The sequence below is a fragment of the Zalophus californianus genome, chromosome 3 (genome assembly GCF_009762305.2).
Source record: "Zalophus californianus isolate mZalCal1 chromosome 3, mZalCal1.pri.v2, whole genome shotgun sequence".
Classification (NCBI taxonomy): Eukaryota; Metazoa; Chordata; class Mammalia; order Carnivora; family Otariidae; genus Zalophus; species Zalophus californianus.
In genome coordinates, this window is record NC_045597.1 from 150,875,329 (window position 1) to 150,901,371 (window position 26,043).

Here is a 26,043-nt window from a genome sequence, read left to right on the forward strand (position 1 = left end):
AAACATGTCAGTAGAAGAGTCTATATAGATTGTTCATAAATGCAAACATGGAAATTTGTTACAGAAGCAGTGACGTTTTTACATCCCTGCCCTGGAACAGCAATCATAAATTTCTAATACTACCTCCATAGCTGCTAAAATCATGATGTGGTTGGACTAAGAAATTCTGCCCCCCAAAAGTGACTAAAACACCCATGTTGGTATATTCAGTGGAAAAGTTCAAGTTATCCCCCTTGACCTAGCAGGAGCAGACAATGAAGTTGGGCATTCCCTTATTCACGAAACACTTCTCTTGGCTTCTGTGCCCAAACCTGGTTTTCCTCCTGCCTTCCTGGCTGCTCGCCCTTTGTGTTCTTTGCTGATTCCATCCTCTCCTCCTGACCTTTAGATACTAAATTTCTCAGGTTTCCGTCCTGGGTTCCAAACTTCTCAATTCTTTCCCTTGGTGATTTCAGCCACTCTCTTGGCTTCACTCACCCTAAGCCTGCCCAAATGTATGCATCTACCCCAACCTGCCATTCTTAGCCTGGACCTGACATGTATATTTAAGGCATTCCTGGCATCTCTACTTAGTTCTGTCACCGGTACATCAAGGTCAATATGTCCACAGTTGAACTCTTAATCTTGCCCTGATTCCCCATTTCTCCTGACAGAAATTTGAGTGTCATCTGGATAACCACTTTCTTTTTTATTTTTTTAAGATTTTATTTATTTATTTATTTGAGAGAGAGAATGAGAGAGAGAGCGAGCATGAGAGGGGGGAGGGTCAGAGGGAGAAGCAGACTCCCCGCTGAGCAGGGAGCCCGACGTGAGACTCGATCCTGGGACTCCAGGATCATGACCTGAGCCGAAGGCAGTCGCTTAACCACCTGAGCCACCCAGGCGCCCAACCACTTTTTTTTAAACACCACCCACATTCAATGTCGCCACCTCATTATTTCTCAAATCCATCCATAGCCCTGGATTTCCACTGCCACACACTCTAGCCTGTACCTAGCATCTACTGCCACCAACCTAGCCCAAACCTTTAGAAAAAAGTTCAAAATCATTAACTCAGCAACCCGGGTGATGAGGCCCTCACCTGCCTCTATGGCCTAATTTTGTGCCCATCGTCTTTCTAGTTCTTTAGGCAAGGTTTTGTTTGGTTTCTCAAAAAGTTCAACTTCCTTCTCAACTGGATTCTTCATCACCTGTTGTTCCCTATCCCTCCCTGGAAAGGTATTTCTCCAACTCTGCTTGGATAGCCCTTTGTCATCTTCCAGGCTGTTTAAAATATCACTTCCTCCCGGCAGCCTTTCCCAGCCCCTGGTCTCCGTTTGATTTCTTTCGTGTGCTGTCATTACATCTCATATTATCACCTGTTTAAATATAATTTTATGACTATCTGTGTTAACTATAAGCCCCTTGAGCTTATGTGTCTGTCCTGTTCTCCAAGGTCTCCAAGTCCCGGCACACAGTGCCTGGCTCATAATAAGGGTTCGGTAAATATTTGCTGAGTGAAAGAATAATGATGCAGGTGGGATTCCAACTCAGGAACCTGGCGCCTTCGCCTCTGCCACTCTGGATTTGCGTTTTCGTGGAGGCAAATTGTGAAAGTGAAAAGTGATGGGGAAGCACAGTGCTCAGAGCATGAGGCGGGATTGAGGGGAGGGGAAGGGAGGGGCAGTGACACCTCTCGGAAAATTCAGCAGTGCCAAGCGAGCGTCACGCCGGCCGGAAGCACTGCTCAAGGGCGCACAGGGGCGCCCCCTTGCGGGGCGGCCGAGCCGTCCTCGCCCGAGGACCAAGGGCTTCCGCGCGCGCGGGTTCTGGCCAGAGGTGGAAGGCTCCCAGGAGGGCCGCGCAATTGCGCGGGGCGAGCGGGCGTTTCCCGGAGGTCGCTGCAGGAGAGTCCCTCTCAGGTCCTACCTGCAGAGGCTCCTCCTTGCCCTTGCCCACCAGGGGCTCCTGAAGGTGAGAAGCCATTCAGGGCGACGGCTGTCTCCAGCTCCCACGAATATTCTGGGGACCAGAGTGGACGCAGCTTCCTTCTCCTGGACAAGAAAACAATCATTCCAAAGTAGGTTTCTTCCCTTCCCTGTCCTTTCCCCTCTTTCGTGTCCATGTGGTCATAGGTCTTGGACCAGACCTGGGTTGGTTCCGATTCTTTAGGTGTGAAACCATAGGCACGTTCTGTAACCTTCCTAGTCTCCATCTCTGCGTCTACACAGTGATGGGTACCAACGCCTACCTCAAAGAGTTGGGTTCTCCAAGTGTCCTGTCCGAACTAGCAGCATCAGCATCACCTCTAACTTTTCAGAAATGCAAATTACCCAGCTCACCCCAACAGACTGAATCAGAAACTCTTAAGCAGGGTTCATCAATGTTTTAACAAGCTCTAGGTGGTTTCGATGCAGGGCAAATGTTAAGAATCACTACATGAGAGGCGCCAATTAAATGAAATAAGTAAAATAGTGTGTATAAAAAGCTGGGCAAATAGTAGACGCTCAAAAAATAGTGGTTATGATCATTTTTATTCCAAGAACAGAAAGGCATTTAGTTACATAGAAACAGAAAGTTAAATAGGCTCTTCTTGTCGTTCCTTTTCTTTTAAGCAGGTCTTTATTTTCTTGCTTTAAAAAATCTAAAAACAAAATAAATATATACAAAAAGGCTTCTCCAACAAAAAAGAATAGGTATGCAACAGTACCTTCTCTACAAACATTTCTTTTTGACATACTTCTTAGTATCTTTTGACTTTTGAAAAGCAGAACATGATTAATGTTTAAAGATTTCACTTTTTAAATTGTTTTAATTCAAATCTCAACTTTCTTATGGTGTAATTAGTTTAAGACTGAAAATCGTAATAGAACTGCCATATGATCCAGCAATTCCACGTCTGGGATTTTACCTGAAGAAAATGAAAACATTAACTCAAAAAGATATATTCACTTCCATCTTCATTGCAGCATTATTTAGAATAGTTTAGATATGGAAACAACCTAAGCATCCATCAACAGATGACTGGACAAAGAAAATGTGGTTAAATGTATACAATGGAATATTCAGCCATAAACAAGAATGAAATCTTGCTATTTGCAACTACACGGATGGAACTTTAGGGTATTATGCTAAATGAAATAAGACAGACAAATACTGTATGATCTCACTTATATGTAGAGTTAAAAACACACACAAGCTCATAAATACAGGAAACAGATTGGTGGTTGCCAGAGGAGGGGATTGGGGGGTTGGGGAAGCTGGAGGGAGTCAAAACTACAAACCTCCAGTTATAAAATAAGTAAGTCATGGGGATGTATTGTATAGCATGGCAACTATAGTTAATAATACTGCACTGCATTTTGAAAAGTTGCTGAGAGAGCAAATCTTAAAAGTAGGGATCACAAAAAACAATTTCGTAACTATGGATGGTGATGATGTTAGCTAGACTTATTGTGATCATTTCAAAATATATACAAATATTTAATCATTGTGTTGTAGACCTCAAACTAATGTTTATGACAAGTACACCTCAATTGTTAAAAATGTTATTCAAAAAAGATTGAAAACTATCATAGCTGACCATGAAACAACCTAATAAAGATAAAGGTACAGATTTATTTGAGAAATCCAGCTTCATTACCATGACAAATTTCATTGCCTGTCTTTTCCTTTATGGTTCATTGCAGAAACTTCAGAAAGGCCACCTACAATTAGTAAGAAATGTTAAGATTGCCCAAAAAAGGATTACCTAGACTTGATCAAACTCAAGATGAAGAAACCTACCTGGAAAACTTAGCAGTACAGAGAAATGCTTCTGCTTTTTTTGAAAAATATGATCGGAGTGAAGTACAAGAGTTGCTAACTACTGCCCTAGTCAGCTGGTTGTCTGCCAAAGATGACATCTGCTCTCAAATGGACCTCCCATGTGGAATTATGACTCAAATGAATAATGTAGGTTTCTCCACTGCCATCCTGCTGACTCCTGTGGACCCTACTGCCCTCTTAGACTATAGAGAAGTCCATCAAATCATAAGGGAGTTGGCTGTTGGAATTTATTGCTTAAATCAAATTCCCTCAATCAGTTTAGAAGCTAACTATGATCAGAGTTCTTCTTGTCAATTACCACCAGCTTATTATGATACCAGAATTGGGCAAATTCTGATCAATATTGACTACATGCTGAAAGCACTGTGGCATGGAATATACATGCCCAAAGAAAAACGCACCAGATTCTCTGAATTGTGGCGTACTATCATGGACATTGATCCAGATGGGAAGCCTCAAACACATAAAGATATTTTTGCAGAGTTTAGTTCTGCAGGTAAGAGAATCTAACATGCTTTATTTTTATTGGAAGCCATCTTTTTAATTTAAAAGTAATTTATCTTTGTCTCAGTTGGAGTTTTCTGTTTATACTCCTTGTCTTACAGAGCCTAAGTAGGAAAATCAGTAATAGAGCCAAGAGTAGAATTTGAGTGCACTGAGAAAAATCTCCAAACTTGGAAAAGAAATGACTGCCAGGTTGGCTAGTCATCTACATTGACATTTTTATAAACCTCAAAAATGAATGACAGGAAAATTGAAGTGAAGGATAGATGTGCATCAGCAATCTAAGCTTTGGTATTTTAGTAGCATTTGGTTTAATAAGTATTTGTTCTTGATTCACCTAACTTTTAAATTCCTTCCTTCTGAGAGCCATATTTCTCTAAAGCCTGTATATTTACAACAGATACCACTAAATCCTGGTGCATCTCCCCAATATATGTAAATGTTTTATTGAGCTATTAAAAAAAAAAAATCCCCTAAGTTCCTTTGTAGTAGGCCAAGTGGAATGGGGAGTAAATTGGGAAATGAGTGGTTCAGTGTTCCCAACTGCTTTCATTGATTAAATATAGCTAATCATTTTCTAAGTAGATTTCCACAGTTTGTGGGCACAGGCTTGAAAATAAGTCTCAATTCTGGTAAAAAATGTGTTAGAATTTCACTTGAGGGAGCACAGCAATAGATTTTACATAGATTTTAATCTCGCCTGAAACTAAAAAAGGATGACAGTTTGTCCTTCAGGAATAAAATGTCACTCAGACATTTCCTTTCTTGACTAGTCTGAGAACAGATCTGTTGATTTGTGTATTGCATTTAAATTGGCTGCACTTTAAGGAGGTTGATATTCAAAATACAATATTTTCAATTTTTATTCAGTTTTTTATTCATAATCTTAATAAGTTTCCGCATAACCTCACTAAGGATGAAAAGGATTAATATTCTCCCCTAATTAGCCAGATTTCCCTTGGCTAAATAGAACTAATAACAGAAGCTCTTAATGGTAGATCAGGTGGAAATGAACCACTTTTTATCTGAATGGTACATGTAACTGGGGAGAAAATTACCTGAAAACAACTTTAGTTTGTCAATGTAAGTCTGGTTACTAAAGCAAATACCTTGAGAACAAAATCAGTGGTTTCTTAGCTTCTCAATAAGATGTGGAAGAATTGTGACCTTTTGAATATTTAATACAGCTAATATGGTAAGGTAGTTTCATGCAGTTGTTTCATTGTTTTCTTATTCTTTTCCTTCTCTGTCATTGATAGCTAAATCAAAAATTATACACACACAACATACAAAATGTACATATATGTGTTCATAAAGGGCTCTAGTTTGATTTATTCATTTTACAAATTTTCACTGAGTTTTTATTTCTAGCTAAGACACAAAAATAAGCTGATGTTAAGAACAAGTTAGCCAAAAAAAAAAAAAAAAACAAGTTAGCAGTAAGCTTACATAAAAGCTCCATGAAAAAAAACCCTTACCTGCCTTGTTTATCCCTGTATGTTTTGTGCCTAAGACAGTCCCTGACACAAAGTAGGCATCAACTAATATTTGTTAAATTGAGTTAAATTAATTGAATTGAATTACACCTCTCTCTTTTTTAAAGATTTATGTATTTGAGAGAGAAGAAGCATGAGCCTGGGGTGGGGGGCGAGGCAGAGGGAGAAGCAGACTCCCCACTGAACGTGGAGCCTGATGTTCCAGCTCCATCCCACGACCCCGAGGTCATGACCTGAGCCAAAATCAAGAGTTGGCTGCTTATCCAACTGAGCCACTCAGGCGCCTCCAAATGACACCCCTTGAGGGGATTTCTACCATTACCAGTTGATCAGGTTGGAAATTAAGTCTAACAGGGATGTTCCAGAGGGATTTAGTAATTGTGAACTGAGGGAGCAGCTCCTCAGCAAACATGTCCAGTCAGGATGATGTTTAGGTACAATGGCTACAACTGGGCAGTTATTCCCGACCACCATCTTCAGTGATACACATCACCGAACACTCCTGAATCTTGGGTAGGACCTGAACCACAGAAGTGTGGGTTTGCTACCCATACTATTTACTGTTTCTGAGGCTGGACTGCTGTGAAGTTCAAGTACCTGAGAATAAGATTTGCTTGATGACAGTCAGGCAGCCTGATTCACTTGCGTTGGGTTTTCAGATATGTTGCCTTAGCGTACCAGCAAGCAGTACAGTCTCTTGAAGACGGTACTTCTGTGTCTCAAGGAGAGTTTAGATAGCTAATAGCTCTCATTTCCATGCAGGGTAATCAACTTCTGTTGAGAACAGGCCCCGAGTGTAGTGAGTATAAGGCAGAAATTCTCCTCTGGGAGAGAATTACTCAATCAATCTGTGATGTCGATGGAGTAAAAGCTAATGCCACCTGGCTAAGTGCAGAGTACCATAGGATTGGAGGGTCAGTAGCTTCTAGAAGATTATAGCTGGAACTGGAACTAACAAATCCTTTCTTGTTGTTCAGGTCCTTGAGGTGATAAGGTTGAAGAAATGCAAAGTATTGCCAGTAATATCGAGTGAATTCCATTCATTTCTGTGTTCCCTTGACAGTTCCCTCTTAAAGGACACTAACATTTTGGCATTATGTAGATGCATTATTGAAGAGAATATGGCACAGCCAAAGTCTTAAAAATATGTTAGTGTTTGCCCAGAAGTACTATCATTACTGGTAGTATAGGACCTCCAAGGATAGCTCAGGTAATATAAACAAAATATAGCTAAATTAAGATGTCCTTTTGGTAGATGATGACTCTTCTATCCTGGAAGTTGTCAAATGATTCATTGGCTAATCACTGGAAGACAGCAGGAAACAATGCACAAGCCAGATGAAGTCTCTCTTTAATCGAATTAGCCAAAATGTGTCTGGAAAACTAAGCTGCATGGTTTGCCCTTCCTGACCGAGATGATGGCAGGAGCTTTGTGAAGATTTGAGCTCCATGGAGATTAAGGATCAGCAGGAATTGATAGTGGTTTCCAATGATGTTTGAGACTTGACAATCCTGACAAAAATTGGGTTTGCTTTTCTTCCCTTTTTACAAAGATTACTTGGAACCATCATTCCCACCTGGTATTTGTCAAGCCAGGCAAAGGCCAGAGTTGAGAGATTAGACTGGTAAGGAAACAACATGCCCTTTTTAGATTCAGATAATTTTTTTCCCAGTTACATGTACAATTCCGATAAAAGTGGTTCATTTCCACCTGATTTACCACTAAATATGCTTCGGGCACTGCGATAATGGTATAGTGCAAACAATAGTGAATGACCAAGCAGAACACACACAAGACATGTATGGGGGAAACTCACAGAAGCGGGAACAGGTATGGGTTCCCCATCATGTACCACATCCGAAGCATCACTGTGAAATCTTGCAGGGCCAAGTGTTGGACTTGGGGACAGGAACCCAGACTCAGGCTGTGAGGCTTTTATGCTGCATGATCAAGGAAACACCAGGTCAGAGGCCAGATACAAGAGCAATGTGTATTAGCCTAGGTTACCCCCAAATTAGAGCCTGAAATGAGGGCTAAAGTCAGGGTAGTTTATGGGAAATGACTCCAAAGAACAGAAGTGAGGGACAGGAAAAGTGAATAGAAAAGGAGGGAACATCAATCCAAGGATGCGCTGCTGAGTTTTCACCCCTTGGGCCATGGAGGTCCATTTTGTAGGGACTCTCTGAGGAGTCCCATAGAATACATTTCAGAGTTGTCAACCCAAGGGATAGAAGAGGGCAGTATGTATCCCCTGGCTCCTCTTCTCTGTTGGTCAACGCCCTCACACTCTAGATTTGTTCATGCATCAGAATGACTGGATGGGTTCCATCAAAAGTCTAACACAGCAGTGGTAGGGAAGTCCCAGGGCAAAAATAAGAACCATGTGGTGCGTCAGAAGCAAAGCACATTCAGGTTATGTTTTTGTGAAGCTGGTCAATGCAACAACAGCTGGAGTGAAAAATACAGTCTAGGAGGAAGTGAGATAGAGAACAAAAGGTGTCTGATATACAGTGTGACTCATGGAAACTTGGCTCCAGCCCTATCCTCCTCAGTGTTTGAGGTAGAGAAGGAATACCACTCCTCCACTGACTTGATCAGAGAACTGGGATCCAAGCCTTGTAGTTGTAGCTATATGATGACAAGCTAACAGCAATAAGTTCTAGATCATCACTCATATTTGGAGAAATGGCACTGCCATGACTGGGAGATTGGGTTCAAGCCTTGTAAATGACCATGTCATTGCCTTAAACATTGTGCTAATGTGGATTTCCAAGGAACTTTGCAGGAGGCCAACTCTTTTTCTAGGAGGGCAGATGGCTAAGAATCAGTCTGGCCATGTTAAACTTTATTTACCTCTCCGATTTGCAATTTATAAAACAACCAGCAAACACCACTTTAAAAAAAAAAAACAGTAGCAACAGCTGTAGAGAACAGAGCACACCAAAATCTGGTCATATTTCCAGTTTTCTGTAGGGGATTTTATTTTATTTTAATTTAATTTAATTTTATTTTTTAAAGATTTTATTTATTTGACAGAGATAGACACAGTGCGAGAAGGAACACAAGCAGGGGGAGTGGGAGAGGGAGAAGCAGGCTTCCCGCCTAGCAGGGAGCCCAATGCAGGGATCGATCCCAGGACCCTGGGATCATAACATGAGCCAAAGGCAGACGCTTAATGACTGAGCCACCCAGGCGCCCCATGTAGGGGATTCTAATTATGGAGGGTTTCTTGATCTGAGGAATTCTTGGCTTCTCTGATTTATTACATTAGGTTTGTGGGATGAGGGGAAAGAAAGAAAACATATTCTTGTGATAGAAAAATGTGGAGGGGATGACTTTTAGTTAAAATACATACATTATCTATCTATCTATCTATCTATCTATCTATCTATCTATCTATCTATAAAATTCACAACTGGTAAAGTGAAATGGTTTTTGTTGTTTTTCTTCATGCCTCTGCTCATTCCCTGTCCTTTATCTGTAATGGCTTCTCCCTGCCACTTCACCTCATTCTTCCACATTCTTCCCCAGGTTATTGCTACTCATTTCTCAAGACTTGATTCAGATACAGCCTCCTCTCTTCTATGCACACTATATCATTTTTGTATTGAAATTACTGATTTCATCTGTCTCCCTTATTAGCCCTTAAGCTCCTCCTCAAGAGCACAGAAAAGTAGGTCTTTTTCTTCTTTAAATTCCTCAGCACCTCATACTGTGCTTGGCACAATGTAAACTTTCAATACATGTGGAAATTAAGCAGTTGATAACAAAGTGTGAGAGAAAAGGAAATGAAGGAGACTCTAGAGTTTCCAGTTTGAGGAACTGATAGAAAAATAGTAGCATTAACCACAAAAGAAAGAAAGCAGATTTGGGGGAGAGGAAGGATGAATTTAGTTTAGGAGTGTTTCTGTGACCTTCAGATAAAGACATGTATTAGGCATTGAGAAAGAATCGAGTTCAGGAGCAAAAGCAGGGCAGAAGATAAGACTAAAAGAAATTAACATAGAGGTTAAAACAATGGCGTCTTGTGTTTCTTCTTCTTCATCCTCCAAATTTAGTTATATCCAGTTTTTTTTATTAAATCCTTTCTCGTTTTTTTACTTTATTATGACTTTGTACATATGATTTGCATAACGTGTTGTGATCACATTTCCTTTCTTTAATAACTTTATTTTTGGGGACATGAACTGTGTCATTTAAAAAAATTAGCTAAGTTTTCCAATTCCACTTCCAGCTCCTCTCAGTAAAGTCAAATATCAGGTGGTGCAGCAATTCCATTTTTTCCCTTAGAGCTGTCTCTCTCCACACCGTCAGTCTCCTCTTTCTATCTAAACTGGTTGATTCTTTTCTAGGCACTTTCCGTTAGGGCTTTCTAAAATCCTTTCCCCCATTCTCAGCCCTCCGCCACTCTGCCCCGCCCCGCTGCCTCCTCCACCCCTCGCTTCCCCTTCCCTCCCCTCCCTTCGCGGCTTTTCTCCTCTCCCTTCCTCCTCTTCCCCCTTGCCGTCTCTGCCCAAATTCAAGTCCCTGTCTTTTCACCTGAGAGGTTCTCCTCACCTGTGTGGAGATGCTCGCAGTTTGTTCTCATTTAGGAGTGCGGCAGGAACAGGGCTTGCTCACTGGTACACTGCACTGTAGTGGGATCAGAAAGAAACCTCGTCCTTTCACTGGGGAGCCTCTTCCTAAATGCTCTATCTGTAGGTCTTTCCTCTTTGATCGATCTGTTTCCTGCAGTCTTCTGCCTGGTTGGAGGGCAAGTCCTGGGCCAGAGGAGGGGAAGGGGCTTTGGATCTCTCTCCAGCGCGCAGACTCTCACTGTTCCCGGTTTTCAGCTCAGCTGCTCAAACCTTTTAGAGAAGGGGAGGGGTTGTGCTATCGGGGGAAGGCGATCTGGGGGTGTCACTGCACGTTAATCAGACTTTGAACCAATCTTTTCTGCTCCTCCCCCTCCTTTTTTTTTTTTTTTTTTTTTTTGTAATTCTAACGCTAGGACCGGTCCTCAGAGGTACCACGTGCTTCCAATTTCTAAGCCTCCTCCCCTTGTTGGGGGAGGGAGGGTTAATTCTAACACTAGGACCTGTCGGTCAGAGAGGTTCCACGTCCTTCCAACTTACTGCCTTTCTTGGTGAGAAGAATTGACTTTGCCTATTGGCTCCAGCCACCTCAGGCTCCAAAGTTTTAGAGATGTCAGCAAATACTCTGGCTTATGTTCAGATTCTTTTAGAAATACTTTAATACTTTTCAGAAATACTTTAATTTCTTTATAATTTCTTAATTTAACTTTTGCAAAAGGGAAGTGAATCATATTGGCCATTTAAAAATCCAAGTATATTCTGGCTTTTATTGTTTTTTTTAATAGATTTGAGGAAGGACAAAAAGGAAAAAGAAAGGGAGGCACATTGATCTATCATTTGCACTTTTAAGTCACATATGTTACAGACTCCACATTTTCTATCAAGACATTTTATGATTCTATGCAGTTTTCTCAAGCTTAGATTAAGCGTAACATTTTAAGTGTAACTGTCCTTAAAAAGACAATTTGACAACAAGGAAGTCCTTAATTTCATTATAAATAGGAAGAAAATGTAACAGGAAATTTGTCACTAAGAGTAAAATCAAGTTTTAATTCTTATTTATTTCATCACAATTAGTTAGCAGGAAAGTTCTCTATTGTATATGTTTAGCTTCTGATATCAGCAAAAAAAAAGAAATGTGTAATAGAAGGCTTGAAAAAGCAAATTATACTTTTAGCCAAGTGAAAAGCTGAATTCCTGCTTAAAGGGAGATCACATTGGCTGTCCAATTTTCCCAACACCATTTGTTGAAGAGACTGTCTTTTTTCCATTGGACATTCTTTCCTGCTTTGTTGAAGATTAGTTGACCATAGTTACCCTGATTAAATATGGGACTTACATTGTGTTTCTTGCCTCCAAAGGGAATGGAAATCTATTCTAATTCTACAAGCTTTCATCTTTCTTTATTCTGCATGGTTACCGCTCATCCATGTGCTTTTCATCTTTAACAAATTTTTTGGCATCTCATTATTTCTTTATTGTCACGTTAGTAGGATTTCAAGATGAAACCCGGTGTTCAATCTCCTCTATTTATACAGAAGCCAAGTATGATGTTTTCACTATCTACATTTTTTTTTCTTTTACTGTTAAGGTCTGATTGATATCACGAAGGATCCAGACTTTAATGGAATCTATGATGAAGACATGAATGAAGATCCAACATATAACCCCAATGGCCCTGAAGAAAAAGCTGTTTTTATGAAATATGCTGAAAACACTATGCTAAAATTAACATTCAGTACCACACAAGTTCAACAGTATGAAAATGTTTTTATATTTGAAACAGCCTATTGGCTTACAAATGCTATAAAATGTAATCAAGATCATCTTGATATTTGTACCTACCAGAAACTACAGCAAAGATTATATCTTCAGAAAAAGATTATTCAAAAACACTTTGAGAAGAAAAAAGAAATCAGAAGAGGGATAGGATACCTAAAGTTAATATGTTTTCTGACTCCCTTTCTACTGAGTTTAAAAAAGAAGATGAAAGTTCCATATTTAAGTAGTCTGCTTCCACCTTTTTCAGGTAAGCGTATCAACAAAAATCAAATATAAAATAATTATATATATGTAATTTATATTTATTTATTTATTTTATTTTTTATTAACATATAATGTATGATTTGTTTCAGGGGTACAGGTCTGTGATTCATCAGTCTTACACAATTCACAGCACTCAGCATAGCACATACCCTCCCCAGTGCCCATCACCCAGCCACCCCATCCCTCCCACCCACCTCCACTCCAGCAACCCTCAGTTTGTTTCCTGAGATTAAGATTCTCTTCTGATTTGTCTCCCTCTCTGGTTTCATCTTGTTTCATTTTTCCCTCCCTTCCCATATGATCCACTGTCTTGTTTCTCAAATTCCTCATATCAGTGAGATCATATGCTAATTGTCTTTCTCTGATTGACTTATTTCACTTAGCATAACACACTCTAGTTCGAACCACATTGTTGCAAATGCCAAGATTTCATTTTTTGATGGCTGCATAATATTCCATTTTATATATATATATATATATATATATATATATATATATATATATATACCACTTCTTCTTTATCCATTCATCTGTTGATGGACATCGTGGCTCTTTCCATAGTTTGGCTATTGTGGACATTGCTGCTATAAACATTGGGGTGCATGTGCCCCTTCAGATCACTACATTTAAATCTTTGGGGTAAATACCCAGTAGTGCAATTGCTGGGTCATAGAGTAGCTATATTTTCAATTTTCTGACCTCCATACTGTTTTTCCAGAGTGGCTGCACCAGCTTGCATTCCCACCAACAGTGTAGGAGGGTTCCCCTTTCTCTGCATCCTCGCCAACATCTGTTGCTTCCTGACTTGTTAATTTTAGCCATTCTGACTGGTGTGAGGTGGTATCTCATTGAAGTTTTGATTTGGATTTCCCTGATGCCGAGTGATGTTGAGCATTTTTACATGTGTCTGTTGGCCATTTGTATGTCTTCTTTGGAAAAATGTCTGTTTATGTCTTCTGCCCATTTCTTGATTGGATTCTTTGTTCTTTGGGTGTTGAGTTTGATAAGTTCTTTATAGATTTTGGATCTAGCCCTTTATCTCGTATGTCATTTGCAAATCTCTTCTCCCATTCTGTCAGTTGTCTTTTGGTTTGTTGACTGTTTCCTTTGCTGTACAAAATCTTTTTATCTTGATGAAGTCCCAATAGTTCATTTTTGCCCTTGCTTCCCTTGCCTTTGGCGATGTTTCTAGGCTAGGAAGAAGTTGCTGCCGCTGAGGTCAAAGAGATTGATGCCTGTGTTCTCCTCAAGGATTTTGATGGATTCCTGTCTCACATTTAGGTCTTTCATCCATTTTGAGTCTATTTTTGTGTGTGGTGTAAGGAAATGGTCCAGTTTCATTCTTCTGCATGTGGCTGTCCAATTTTCCCAACACCAATTGTTGAAGAGACTGTCTTCTTTCCATTGGACATTCTTTCCTGCTTTGTTGAAGATTAGTTGACCATAGAGTTGAGGGTCCATTTCTAGGCTCTCTGTTCTGTTCCATTGATCTATGTGTCTGTTTTTGTGCCAGTACCATACTGTCTTGATGATGACAGCTTTGTAATAGAGCTTGAAGTCTGGAATTGTGATGCCACCAGCTTTGCTTTTCTATTTCAACATTCCTCTGGCTCTTTGGGTTCTTTTCTGGTTCCACACAAATTTTATGCATTATTTGTTCCATTTCTTTGAAAAAAGTGGATGGTATTTTTATAGGGATTGCATTAAATGTGTAGATTGCTCTAGGTAGCATAGACATCTTCACAATATTTGTTCTTCCAATCCATGAGCATGGAACGTTTTTCCATTTCTTTGTGTCTTCCTCAATTTCTTTCATGAGTATTCTATAGTTTTCTGAGTACAGATTCTTTGCCTCTTTGGTTAGATTTATTCCTAAGTATCTTATGGTTTTGGGTGCAATTGTAAATGAGATCGACTCCTTAATTTCTCTTTCTTCTGTCTTGTTGTTGGTGTATAGAAATGCAACTGATTTCTGTGCATTGATTTTATATCCCGCCACTTTACTGAATTCCTGTATGAGTTCTAGCCATTTTGGGGTGGAGTCTTTTGGGTTTTCCACATAAAGTATCATATCATCTGCAAAGAGTGAGAGTTTGACTTCTTTGCCGATTCAGATGTGTTTTATTTCTTTTTGTTGTCTGATTGCTGAGGCTAGGACTTCTAGGACTATGTTGAATAGCAGTGGTGATAGTGGACATCCCTGCCATGTTCCCGATCTTATGGGAAAAGATCTCAGTTTTTCCCCACTGAGAATGATATTTGCTGTGGATTTTTCATAGATGGCTTTTTATAATATTGAGGTATGTACCCTCTATTCCTACATTGTGAATTTTTTTTATATTATGTTATCTTAATCACCATACATTACATCATTAGTTTTTGATGTAGTGTTCCATGATTCATTGTTTGCGTATAACACCCAGTGCTCCATGCAGAATGTGCCCTCTTTAATACCTATCACCAGGCTAACCCAGTCTCCCACCCCCCTCCCCTCTAGAACCCTCAGTTTGTTTTTCAGAGTCCATTGTCTCTCATGGTTCATCTCCCCCTCCGATTTACCCCCATTCATTCTTCCCCTCCTGCTATCTTCTTCTTTTTTTTTAATATATAATATATTATTTGTTTCAGAAGTACAGATCTGTGATTCAACAGTCTTGCACAATTCACAGCGTTCACCATAGCACATACACTCCCCAGTGTCCATCACCCAGCCACCCCATCCCTCCCACCCCCCACCACTCCAGCAACCCTCAGTTTGTTTCCTGAGATTAAGAATTCCTCATATCAGCGAGGTCATATGATACATCTTTCTCTGATTGACTTATTTTGCTCAGCATAACACCTCCAGTTCCATCCACGTTACTGCAAATGGCAAGATTTCATTCTTTTTGATGGCTGCATAATATTCCATTGTGTGTGTGTGTGTGTGTGTGTGTGTGTGTGTGTGTGTGTGTGTGTGTATATATATATATATATATATATATATACCACATCTTCTTTATCCATTCATCTGTCGATGGACATCTTGGCTCTTTCCACAGTTTGGCTATTGTGAACATTGCTGCTATAAACATCGGGGTGCACATATCCCTTCAGATCCCTACATTTGTATCTTTGGGGTAAATACCCAGTAGTGCAATTGCTGGATCGTCGGTAGCTCTATTTTCAACTTTTTGAGGAACCTCCATACTGTTTTCCAGAGTTACTGCACCAGCTTGCATTCCCACCAATGGCCTACACTGTGAATAGTTTTAATCAAGAAAGGATGCTGTACTTTGTCAAATACTTTTTCTGCATATGGTTCTTGTTCTTTCTTTTATTAATGTATTGTATCACATTGATTGATTTGTGGATGTTGAACCAACCTTGCAGCCCAGGAATAAATCCCACTTGGTTATGGTGAATAATCCTTTTAATGTACTGTTGGATCTATTGGCTAGTATTTTGGTGAGATATTTGCATCCATGTTCATCAGGTATATTGGTCTGTAATTCTCCTTTTTGAGAGAGTCGTTGTCTGGTTTTGGGATCAAGGTAATGCTGGCCTCATAAAATGAGTTTGGACGTTTTCCTTCCGTTTCTACTTTTTGGAACAGTTTCAGAAGGATAGGTATTAATCTTCTTTAAATGTTTGGTAAGGGGCGCCTGGGTGGCTCAGTCGTTAAGTATCTGCCTTTGGCTCAGGTCATGATTCCAGGATCCTGGGATTGTTGTCTGATTATTGTCCCCCAGGACCCTGGGGCTCAATCAGGTTCCCTGCTCACAGGAAGCCTGCTTTGCCCTCTCCCCCTCCCCCTGCTTGTGTTCCCTCTCTCACTGTGTCTCTCTCTGTCAAATAAATAAACAAAATCTTTTAAAAAAAATAAATAAATGTTTGGTAGAATTCCCCTGGGAAGCCATCTGGCCCTGGGCTCTCGTATGTTGGGAGAATTTGGTTACTGCTTCAGTTTCCTTACTGGTTATGGATCTGTTCAGATTTTCTATTTCTTCCTGGTTCAGTTTTGGTAGCTTATACGTCTCTAGGAATGCATCCATTTCTTCCAGATTGTCTAATTTGCTGGCATATACTTGCTCATCATATGTTCTTATAATTGTTTGTATGTCTTTGGTGTTGGTTGGAATCTCTCCTCTTTCATTCATGATCTTATTTATTTGGGTCCTTTCTCTTTTCTTTTTGATAAATCTGGCCAGGGGGTTATCAATCTTATTAATTCTTTCAGAGAACCAGCTCCTAGTTTCGTTGATCTACTCTACTGTTCTTTTGGTTTCTATTTCATTGTTTTCTGCTCTGATCTTTATTATTTCTCCTCTCCTGCTGGGTTTAGGCTTTATGTGCTGTTCTTTCTCCAGCTCCTTTAGGTGTAGGGTTAGGTTGTGTATTTGAGACCGTTCTTGTTTCTTGAGAAAGGCTTATAGTGCTATGTACTTTCCTCTTAGGACAGCCTTTGCTGTGTCCCAAAGATTTTGAACAGTTGTGTTTTCATTTTCATTTGTTTCCATGAATTTTTTAAATTCTTCTTTAATTTCCTGGTTGACCCATTCATCCTTTAGTAGGATGCTCTTTATCCTCCATGTATTTGAGGTCTTTCCAACTTTCCTCTTGTGATTGAGTTCTAGTTTCAAAGCACTGTGGTCCAAAAATATGCAAGGAATGAACCCAAACTTTTGGTACCAGTTGAGATCTGATTTGTGACCCAAGATGTGATCTATTCTGGAGAATGTTCCATGGGCACTAGAGAAGAATGTGTATTCTGTTGCTTTTGGAAGAAATGTTCTGAATATATCTGTGAAGTCCATCTGGTCCAGTGTGTCATTTAAAGCCTTTATTTCCTTGTTGATCTTTTGCTTAGATGATCTGTCCATTTCAGTGAGGGGGGTGTTAAAATCCCCTATTATTACTGTATTATTGTCAATGTGTTTCTTTGATTTTTTGTTATTAATTTGCTTATATAATTGGCTGCTCCAGTGTTAGGGGCATAGATATTTAAAATTGTTAGATCTTCTTGTTGGATAGACCCTTTAAGTAGGATATAGTGTCTTTCCTCATCTGTTATTATAGTCTTTGGTTTGAAATCTGATTTGTCTGATATAAGGATTGACACCCCAGCTTTCTTTTGATGCCTGTTAGCATGGTAAATTATTTTCCATCCCCTAATTTTCAATCTGAAGTTCTCTTTGGGTCTAAAATGAATCTCTTGCAGACAGCATATCTATGGGTCTTGCTTTTTTATCCAATCTGATACCCTGTGTCTTTTGATTGGGGCATTTAGCCCATTTACATTCAGGAGAACTGTTGAAAGATATGAATTTAGTGCCATTATATTGCCTGTAAGGTGACTGTTACTGTATATTGTGTCTGTTCCTTTCTGGTCTGTGTTACTTTTAGGCTCTCTGTTTGCTTAGAGGACCCCTTTCAGTATTTCTTGTAGGGCTGGTTTGGTGTTCACAAATTCTTTTAGTTTTTGTTTGTCCTGGAAGCTTTTTATCTCTCCTATTTTCAATGACACCCTAGCTGGATGTAGTATTCTTAGCTGCATATTTTTCTTGTTTAGTGCTCTGAATATATCATGCCAGTCCTTTCTGGCCTGCCAGGTCTCTGTGGATAGGTCTCCTGCCAATCTAATATTTCTACCATTTTGGTTACAGACCTCTTGTCCTGAACTGTTTTCAGGATTTCTCTTTGTCTCTGAGACTTTTAGATGTCGGGGTGTTGACCTATTTTTATTGATTTTAAGGGGCTTCTCTGTGCCTCCTGGATCTTGATACCTGTTTCCTCCCCCAAATTAGGGAAGTTCTCTGCTATTATTTGCTCCAATATACCTTCTGCCCCTCTCTTTCTTCTTCTTCTGGGATCCCAATTATTCTAATATTGTTTCATCTTATGGTATCACTTATCTCTTGAATTCTTCCCTCATGATCCAGTAGTTGTTTATCTCTCTTTTTCCTCAGCTTCTTTATTCTCCATCATTTGGTCTTCTATATCACTAATTCTCTCTTCTGCCTCATTTATCCTAGCAGTTAGAGCCTCCATTTTTTATTGTACCTCATTGTACCTTTTTGATTTTGACTTGGTTAGATTTTAGTTCTTTTATTTCTCCAGAAAGGGATTCTCTAGTATTTTCTATGCTTTTTTCAAGCCCAGCTAGTATCTTTATAATCATTCTGAACTCTAGTTCCCACATCTTACTAATGTCCATATTGATAATGTCCATATTGATTAGATCCCTGGCAGTTGGTACTGCCTCTTGTTCTTTTTTTTTTTTTGAGGTGAGTTTTTCAGTTTTGTCATTTTGTCCAGAGAAGAATAGATGAATGAGAGAACAAAATGCTAAAAGGGTAACAATGACTCCAGAAAAATGTACACTAAAAAATCAGAAGAGACCCGAAACCAGGGGGAAAAGAAAGGAAAAAACAAAAGCAAAAAAGAATATGATCAGGCTGGTGAATAGAACAGAGCCACACACTAGATTTTGGGTTTATTTTGTTCCATTAGGAGAAACTGCCTCCCAAAATTTTAAAGAAAGAAAAACATATATATACAAAAATAAGGGTAAATATGATGAAGGGATGGAATATGATTGTAAAGATGAAAATTTAAAAAGATTTTTAAAAAGGAATTGATAGGATAAGAAGTTGGTTGAAAAAAGAAGGAAGAAAATTAAAAAAAAAAAAAGAGAATGTGATCAAGCAGGAGACTAGAACAAAGCCATACACTAGATTAAGATACATTTTGATCTGTTAGAAGAAACTGTATCCCAAAATCTTAAAGAAAGAAAAACTCATATATATACAAAAAATAAGGTTAAATACAATGAAGGGATAGAATATGACTGTAAAAATGAAAATTAAAAAAGATTTTAGGGAGCCTGGGTGGCTCAGTCATTAAGCGTCTGCCTTTGGCTCAGGTCATGATCCCAGGGTCCTGGGATCGAGTCCCGTATCAGGCTCCCTCCTCAGTGGGAAGCCTGCTTCTCCCTCTCCCACTCCTGCTGCTTGTGTTCCCACTCTTGCTGTCTCTCTCTCTCTGTCAAATAAATAAATAAAATCTTTAAAAAAAAAGATTTTAAAAAAGGAATTGATAAGATTTTGGTTGAAAAAGAAAAGAAGAAAAATTTTTAAAAAATAGAAAAAGTAAAAATAAAGAAAATTTACAAAATTAACTTTGAAAGACTAAAGAATCATGGGGGAAAAGCCATGAATTCTATGTGCTGTATTCCCCTAGTGCTGGAGTTCTGCCGTTCTCATTGATTGATAAACTTGGTCTTGGCTGGATGTTCTTGCTGATCTTCTGGGGAAGCCTGTTGCTGCGGTTCCCAAATGTCTTTGCCAGAGTCAGAATTGCCCTGCCCTTGCCGGGGCCAGGCTAAGTCATCTGCTTGGTTTTTCTCTCAGGAGCTTTTGTTCCCTGCAAGCTTTCTGCACAGCTTTGGAGGACTAGAATGAAAATGGTGGCCTCCCAATCTCTGCCCAGAGGAGCCAAGAACTCGGGGTCCCACTCCTCAGTGAGCCCCCAGAGAAAAGCAGTCCTGTCTCCCTGTTCTCCAGCTGCACTCCATGCTCACCAAGCCTATGACCGAGCATTTCTATCTCTGGCACACTACCCCGTGTGGAGTCTCCAAACCCAGCAGATCCCTGTGGTGCATTTCTGCACCGCTCCTCCCGGGGGAGGAAGGGGAGTCTCCCCAGATTTGCCACTTGTTGGGTCCCCGCTGGAGGAGCAGTGGCCCAACTGTGCCGCAGATCACGGTTTATGAAAACCCTGAGCTGAGAGCCCACTCCTGGGCTCTGTCTCTGCAGCCGGCTTCCCCGCTCCGATACCTGGGAGCTCTGCTGCACTCAGGCACCCCCGTCTTTCTGTGACCCCGAGGGTCCCAAGACCACACTGTGCCAGCAAGGGTTCCACCCCCTGCTTAGCCACTGGAGCAACGTCCCTCAGTGGAGCCAACTTCTAAACGTTCTGATTTTGTGATCCGCTGCTCTATCACTTGCCAGAAGCGGCGGTCGGAGGCCCCCTCCCCTGCCATCTATCCTCCCGAATATCGCCTCAGATTCACTTCTCCGCATGTCCTACCTTCCAGAAAGTGGTCACTTTTCTGTTCATAGAATTGCTGCTATTCTTTTCTTCGATCTCCTGTTGAGTTTGTAGGTGTTCAGAATGGTTTGATAACTATCTAGCTGAATTCCTGGGACCAGACGAAATTTTGGTCTCCTACTTCCCCACCATCTTCAGATAAATCTAAATTTATATTTAAATTCAATTTTGCTTATAGTAGGTGAGTCCAGGCATATAACCTTGTTGTAGGCTGTTATGAAACAAAACAAAACAAAACAACATTTAATGTCTCCAAGGTAGTTAAAAGTATTTGCTATATGTACATAGTACTTGGTATATGTTTATACCAATTATAAGGGCTATTAGAAGACTTAAAATAAATTTTGAGAAAAATAAGGAAATATGCCATGTTCACGATGGGACATATGATACGCTATGAGTGTATCATATCTGATCTATAAACCTATAAATTCAATGCACTTCTATTCAAAATCCCTATTGTGTTTTTATGAAAGTTTATAAATTGATTCTGAAATTAATATGGAGCAGTAAAGGGTCATGAATAGTGTTAAATTTCTGAAAAAGAAATGAAAATATATTTCAAAACTTTACTAGGGTGTTAGTGCTATTTACACAAATAAACCAATGTAAGAGAATAGAGAGCTGAAATAGGACCGTACTTACGTGGAATTTGACAGGCATGTAGTGCAAACTATTCCCTGCACCCAGATTAGCACACAATTTATATATTTTCATTGGTGCCCAAACATGTAGGCTTATTATGATGGGCTTTCTATTCAAGTGGCAAATTTTCAGTAGGAATTTTGCAAATCATTTAATGAAAATTTGTGTCATAAGCATTCAAATGGTGAAAATGATTACACTTATCTGTGAACTACTTAAAAATGGGCTCATGACCATTCTTATCCTGGGGTGGAGGTAGGAGGGCAGGTGTATGGAACTAAGACCCTTCATTAAAAAGAATGTTAGCTATGTTTGTAATGTTTTATTACTTAGATTAATTGGAAGCAAATATGACTAAATGTTAATAGTTCCAGGTGGTGATATTAGGGTGTTATATTATTCCTTGTACTTTTCTGTACCTTTTACATTTCTCAAAATACGTTATATGTTTTACATGATGAAACCATATTCTGCTAAGAAGTCAAAATATTGGACAAACCTAATCATTACTGGAGTTTTAGAAAATTATTTTTCTAAAATAAATGTTATATGTGTGGTTTTATTACTTTCCAAAAAAGTGAGCTGGTTATTTTTGTCAGTGAGAGATACCCACCTATTTCTTTTTAATGTCTCTTTTTGCCTGAACCAGCTCAGTTTAAGTTTTCATTTATTTTGCCCAAGATTCTCTGAGGCATAGTTTCAAATATTTTCTAACAATTGGGGGTAAAGATATTGGTCTTGAACTCACACATAGAAATCAATAAGTAGAATAATGGTTTGACTCTTCCCTTGAAATGTCTATACAATGAAACTAAAATGTATGCTATAAATACATTTTCGTGTTTAAAATATATATTAAGGCCATGATTTTAGAGACTATAATTGCCAAGATTTTCTTTAATGTGGATTTTTTTTCACTTGGTTTATGTAAATAAGAATCTAGATCTTCAAAATATGATCGTGTATGTGTTGTTTTCACTTCTAAATTAAAGTTTGTTTTCATTTTTGGAGATGACAAGGTCAAGACAGAGCGAGAATTGCCTCCATTTATTTATGGACGAGATTTTAAATGCCAGCATTTTCACTACAAAGAGGATCAATATTTTCATGTTCATGGAGGAATTGAATTTGATATCAGCACACCTTCAATTGAGAATGCTTTGGAAGATTTTAAGGTTTAAATTATTATTGTTTCTGAAATGGTTTGTCATTTCACAACTCTTTTATTTTATTCTCCATCCAGAAAGTCTCTGTCGGTACGAGCACTAGGCCAGTCTCCAAATGATTATCTTCCTAACTCATTAATCTTTTCATACATTATGTAACATACATAAATTAAGTGCAACTATATCTGAGGTATGTTAGGTGTCAGAGATGAAATGACAAGCTAGGTACAACTATCCTCACAGAATTTGTAGACTTCTAATGGACCATATGTGCCCTAAAATAGTTACAGAGTATAGTAGAAATCTTTCAACATTCACTACATAGTCTTCCATTTTCCTTGAAGATTAGTATTAGAAAAGAGATCCTCTAGAGTTTAGGAAAAATAATTTAATCTAGAATTTAATATAAACATAACGTTTGAATTATCATTGCTTTCCTACCTTCTTTACACTATCTTTTCTTTTGTATTTTTTCCTCACTCCTGTAGTAGGAATTGGATACATGTGGTTACCATTAGGGTCTGGTGGGATATTATATTAAATATATATCATTTACAAGTATAAAATTTCATCTAAAAGAAGCCATAATTGTTTGGACTTGTTTAAAGATATGTTTTTAGTAACATAACTCATATTTTAGAACAATTTGGAAAAAATACGGGATTGTGCTGCTGATGCATTTGCAGAAGATTCAGGATACAAAGAACATTACTCAATACCAGTCATGGAACTTAATGGAAAAAGGTAAGGAACTTTCAGTAATTATTCACAGTAGCCAAAACTTGTTGAAAGTTAGGAGAAAACAAGGAAAGTGTCAAAATGCAAAGATTAACTTAATACCTCAGCATAGAGATCCTAGAACAATAACCCCCATGAATGAAATACAGACTCAACAAAATATTAAATAGTGTACTTATTGCTTCATGCTCTTTGGTACATTCTGTATAATAATCCTTAGAGGTGGTGATTAGTTCTTATAACTATCACTGTGATTACATGGGGATGGAGGTGAGGATCAAACCCTGGGGGCCTACTGAAAAGCAGTGGACTCAGCACAAAGCCCTTTAGTTCCATGAAGAATATGATTTAAAATCCTCTTCCTCTGCTGGGTCTTGTTCTGCCTGTCATCTTTTGAAGCTGGATGTTTCTCTAAGTTTTGCTAGGGTCTTTTTTGAATTATGTTCTTGGATTTTCATATCTTGGACACTGAAGTTTGGAAATATGGAAAGTAGAGCTGGGGGCATTATTATTAGGAGGTAGAGACTTGAGATTTAAAAGTATATAGGAGAGGTTTTTTTGTTTTGTTTTTTGTTTTTTTAAGGCATGGAAGTGGTTTAGAGAATAGGACCAAGTCTAGAACTCTGGAGAATAGCAGCTTTTAAATGGGGTGGGGAGAAGCAGAGGAGAAAGCAAAGGAGACTAAGAAGGAATGATACAGGGAAGAGGACCAAGAAAGTATGATAGCATGGAAGCCAAGTGGGGAGAATTTTTAAAATATGGAAATAGTTAAAAGCATCAAATTCAACAGAGAAAAAGGCCAAGTAAACTTAAGACTAAAGAGAGCACTCAGTTTGACAATGACTTGGTAAGAGAATTAGTTCTGGTTATAGGCTATGTGTAATAAGCTGGGTAAAGTTGGGGAGGGTTCATAGGATATGAAGAACTAAAGACAAAGGTTATAAATTTTTCTCAAGATGCATGGCAATGAGGAAAATACCAGAAACAAGGCAGAGGGAGAAGCAGGATAAACAATGAAAGGTGGATCTTTCCATTAATACTGCCTGGATGCTCACATGGTACTTGAGATGAAGTCAAAGACCATGTGGCTAATGACCTCCATGATTTGGGAGGGAGTTAAGTAATAGACCTCATGCCTTTAGAATGGACAGTTAGTGTGCATCTTCCTGGAGGAGGAAATCTCTCGCTCAGGGATCCAGCATCTGTTGACATACTCCATGTACAACCCTTGCCAAGCTAAATAGTATCCTGGAAGCACCTCTGAATAATGCTTTATTTTCCCAGGTTGTAGTGTCTGGCTGGACACTAATGATCCTGGGATGCAGGGAATCAGGTGAGATGAAAGCTATGCTTGGTGAGAGGTTGTTGTGGATGAAGAAGCATGGCTGGCATAAGCACACTGCCACTGAACTGTAAGGGATCCAGTCATATTGTTGCAATGGGATGCCACAGTGGAATTAGTTCTCTAGTTTCTGACTAATGCACAACATGTGGTCATCAGTGTTGGTGAACTGTAGTTAGTTGGATTTGAATTTACAGGCTTTCAAAATCAGCAGGAGTTGTTTCCCAAACCCAGTCAGCATGGAGTAAAAGTAAAAACCACAAGTGGAATACTAATCAGTATTTTCCTGGTTCCTGTACCAATTACTAGAGAACTTTCAGTTTCATAATTGCCACCCCCATATAGTTGTTCCTAGGAATCTCATATGCTCGTGGATCAGCTCTCAGGTACTATAAGATTTCTTCAGTTTCCTTCTTTCCTGTCTTAGCTCTCTGTAACGATCCACTGCTGGGCTCCAGGCACTCCATAGGCCCCATGAAGGTAACTCAGCACTAATGCCATTGCATTAGTGATGCTGTTGTTCTTGGTTGGGGATCTGGTGTCACCTCTGGGGCTGGCTCCTCCTCATGCCTGCTAAACAGCGTACATCAACTGTGAGACATGTTGAAGCCAATCCAATGAAGCAAGGAGAATTTCTTTCCTAATTTTATTGGTTTCAAGGAAGTGCTGCCTTGAACCCCTAACAATTTGGTGCAAAAACAACATGTTTAGTCATTTTCCTAACAGTTGTTCTTTTCTGTGATGTAGGGATCATTCTATGTTGGTGCGGGACCAGAGAATAATCTGAATGATTGAAAACATGCCTTCTTAAAAATCTCCCCTCTTTGATTTTATGTATCTTGATATTCTCTTTCCTCAGAATGGTTTATCTCCTAAGACACCCCTGGTCCCTTACGAAAATAGGATCAGTTCCACTGGCCCTCCAGGCATGCCTGGGAACATCGAAGTCCTAGATTGATTTTGGTTCAGGTTGGGTTCTTCTACCATACCAGAATCAAAAAGTAGGGACCACAGTCAGGTACTCAGGATTTGACCACCCGTAAAACTACAAGAACTCATGAATTATTTATTAAGGTGACAATGACTGGAGGAAAAAGATTAATTTATTCCAGTACTAAAATGTCCTATTTGGGGGAGAGCATACCAGCATTGTGATACTGTTGTGGATATTAGGAGGCAGGTCAGAAATCAACTTAATATGCCAGTGGTATATCAGGGAAATGCGGTGCTGGAAGCTCCTCAGAAGCTGGGTGCCGATTCCCGGGCAGAATAATATGAAGAGAGTTATTTTAAAAGTGAGGCTCCCTTATAGTCCCTGCTGATGACTACACATAAGGTTTTGAGTAAGAACAGTGGTATGTCATTATGCAGTACTTGGATGAAGGCTCCCTCATGGCACTGGCCATCTGGGCTTTCTGTGCATGCAATATCATCTCTCTGCGGGCCGGTGTAGGTTGTGTATCCAACCTTGGGTGGGGGCGTCCGCAGAATTCTGTGGTAGAGACTTTCTCAGGGTAAAGCCACCTTTACCACCTCTTGCTTCTTCAGTTTCTAGGTAGGATAGCCCCCTGCTGATTCTAGCTGCTTGATTTGTATTGGATAAGTAAATTGAATTTCTAGAAGAAATCAACCC

General features: G+C 39.4%; 1 protein-coding gene and 1 long non-coding RNA gene across 5 annotated transcripts in view; one reads left to right on the forward strand and one right to left on the reverse strand.

The window, feature by feature from the left end:
• The first annotated feature begins 1,681 nt into the window (after positions 1-1,681).
• The window catches only part of ANKAR (ankyrin and armadillo repeat containing), a 77,464-nt gene continuing 53,102 nt past the window's right edge, over positions 1,682-26,043 (forward strand). For all 4 annotated transcript variants that reach the window (XM_027589054.2, XM_027589055.2, XM_027589056.2 and 1 more), the window contains exons 1-5: positions 1,682-2,059; positions 3,669-4,303; positions 11,974-12,411; positions 22,176-22,339; positions 22,971-23,074. In XM_027589054.2, coding sequence (XP_027444855.2) covers positions 3,703-4,303; positions 11,974-12,411; positions 22,176-22,339; positions 22,971-23,074 — 1,307 coding nt within the window. In that variant the 5' untranslated portion in view covers positions 1,682-2,059; positions 3,669-3,702. The remainder of the gene's footprint in view (positions 2,060-3,668; positions 4,304-11,973; positions 12,412-22,175; positions 22,340-22,970; positions 23,075-26,043) is intronic.
• On the reverse strand, positions 2,498-10,682 carry LOC113919626. Its single transcript, XR_003519070.1, has 3 exons — positions 10,366-10,682; positions 7,625-7,748; positions 2,498-2,623 (listed from the first exon to the last, which is right to left on the reverse strand). It is a non-coding gene; the product is annotated as an uncharacterized LOC113919626 (long non-coding RNA).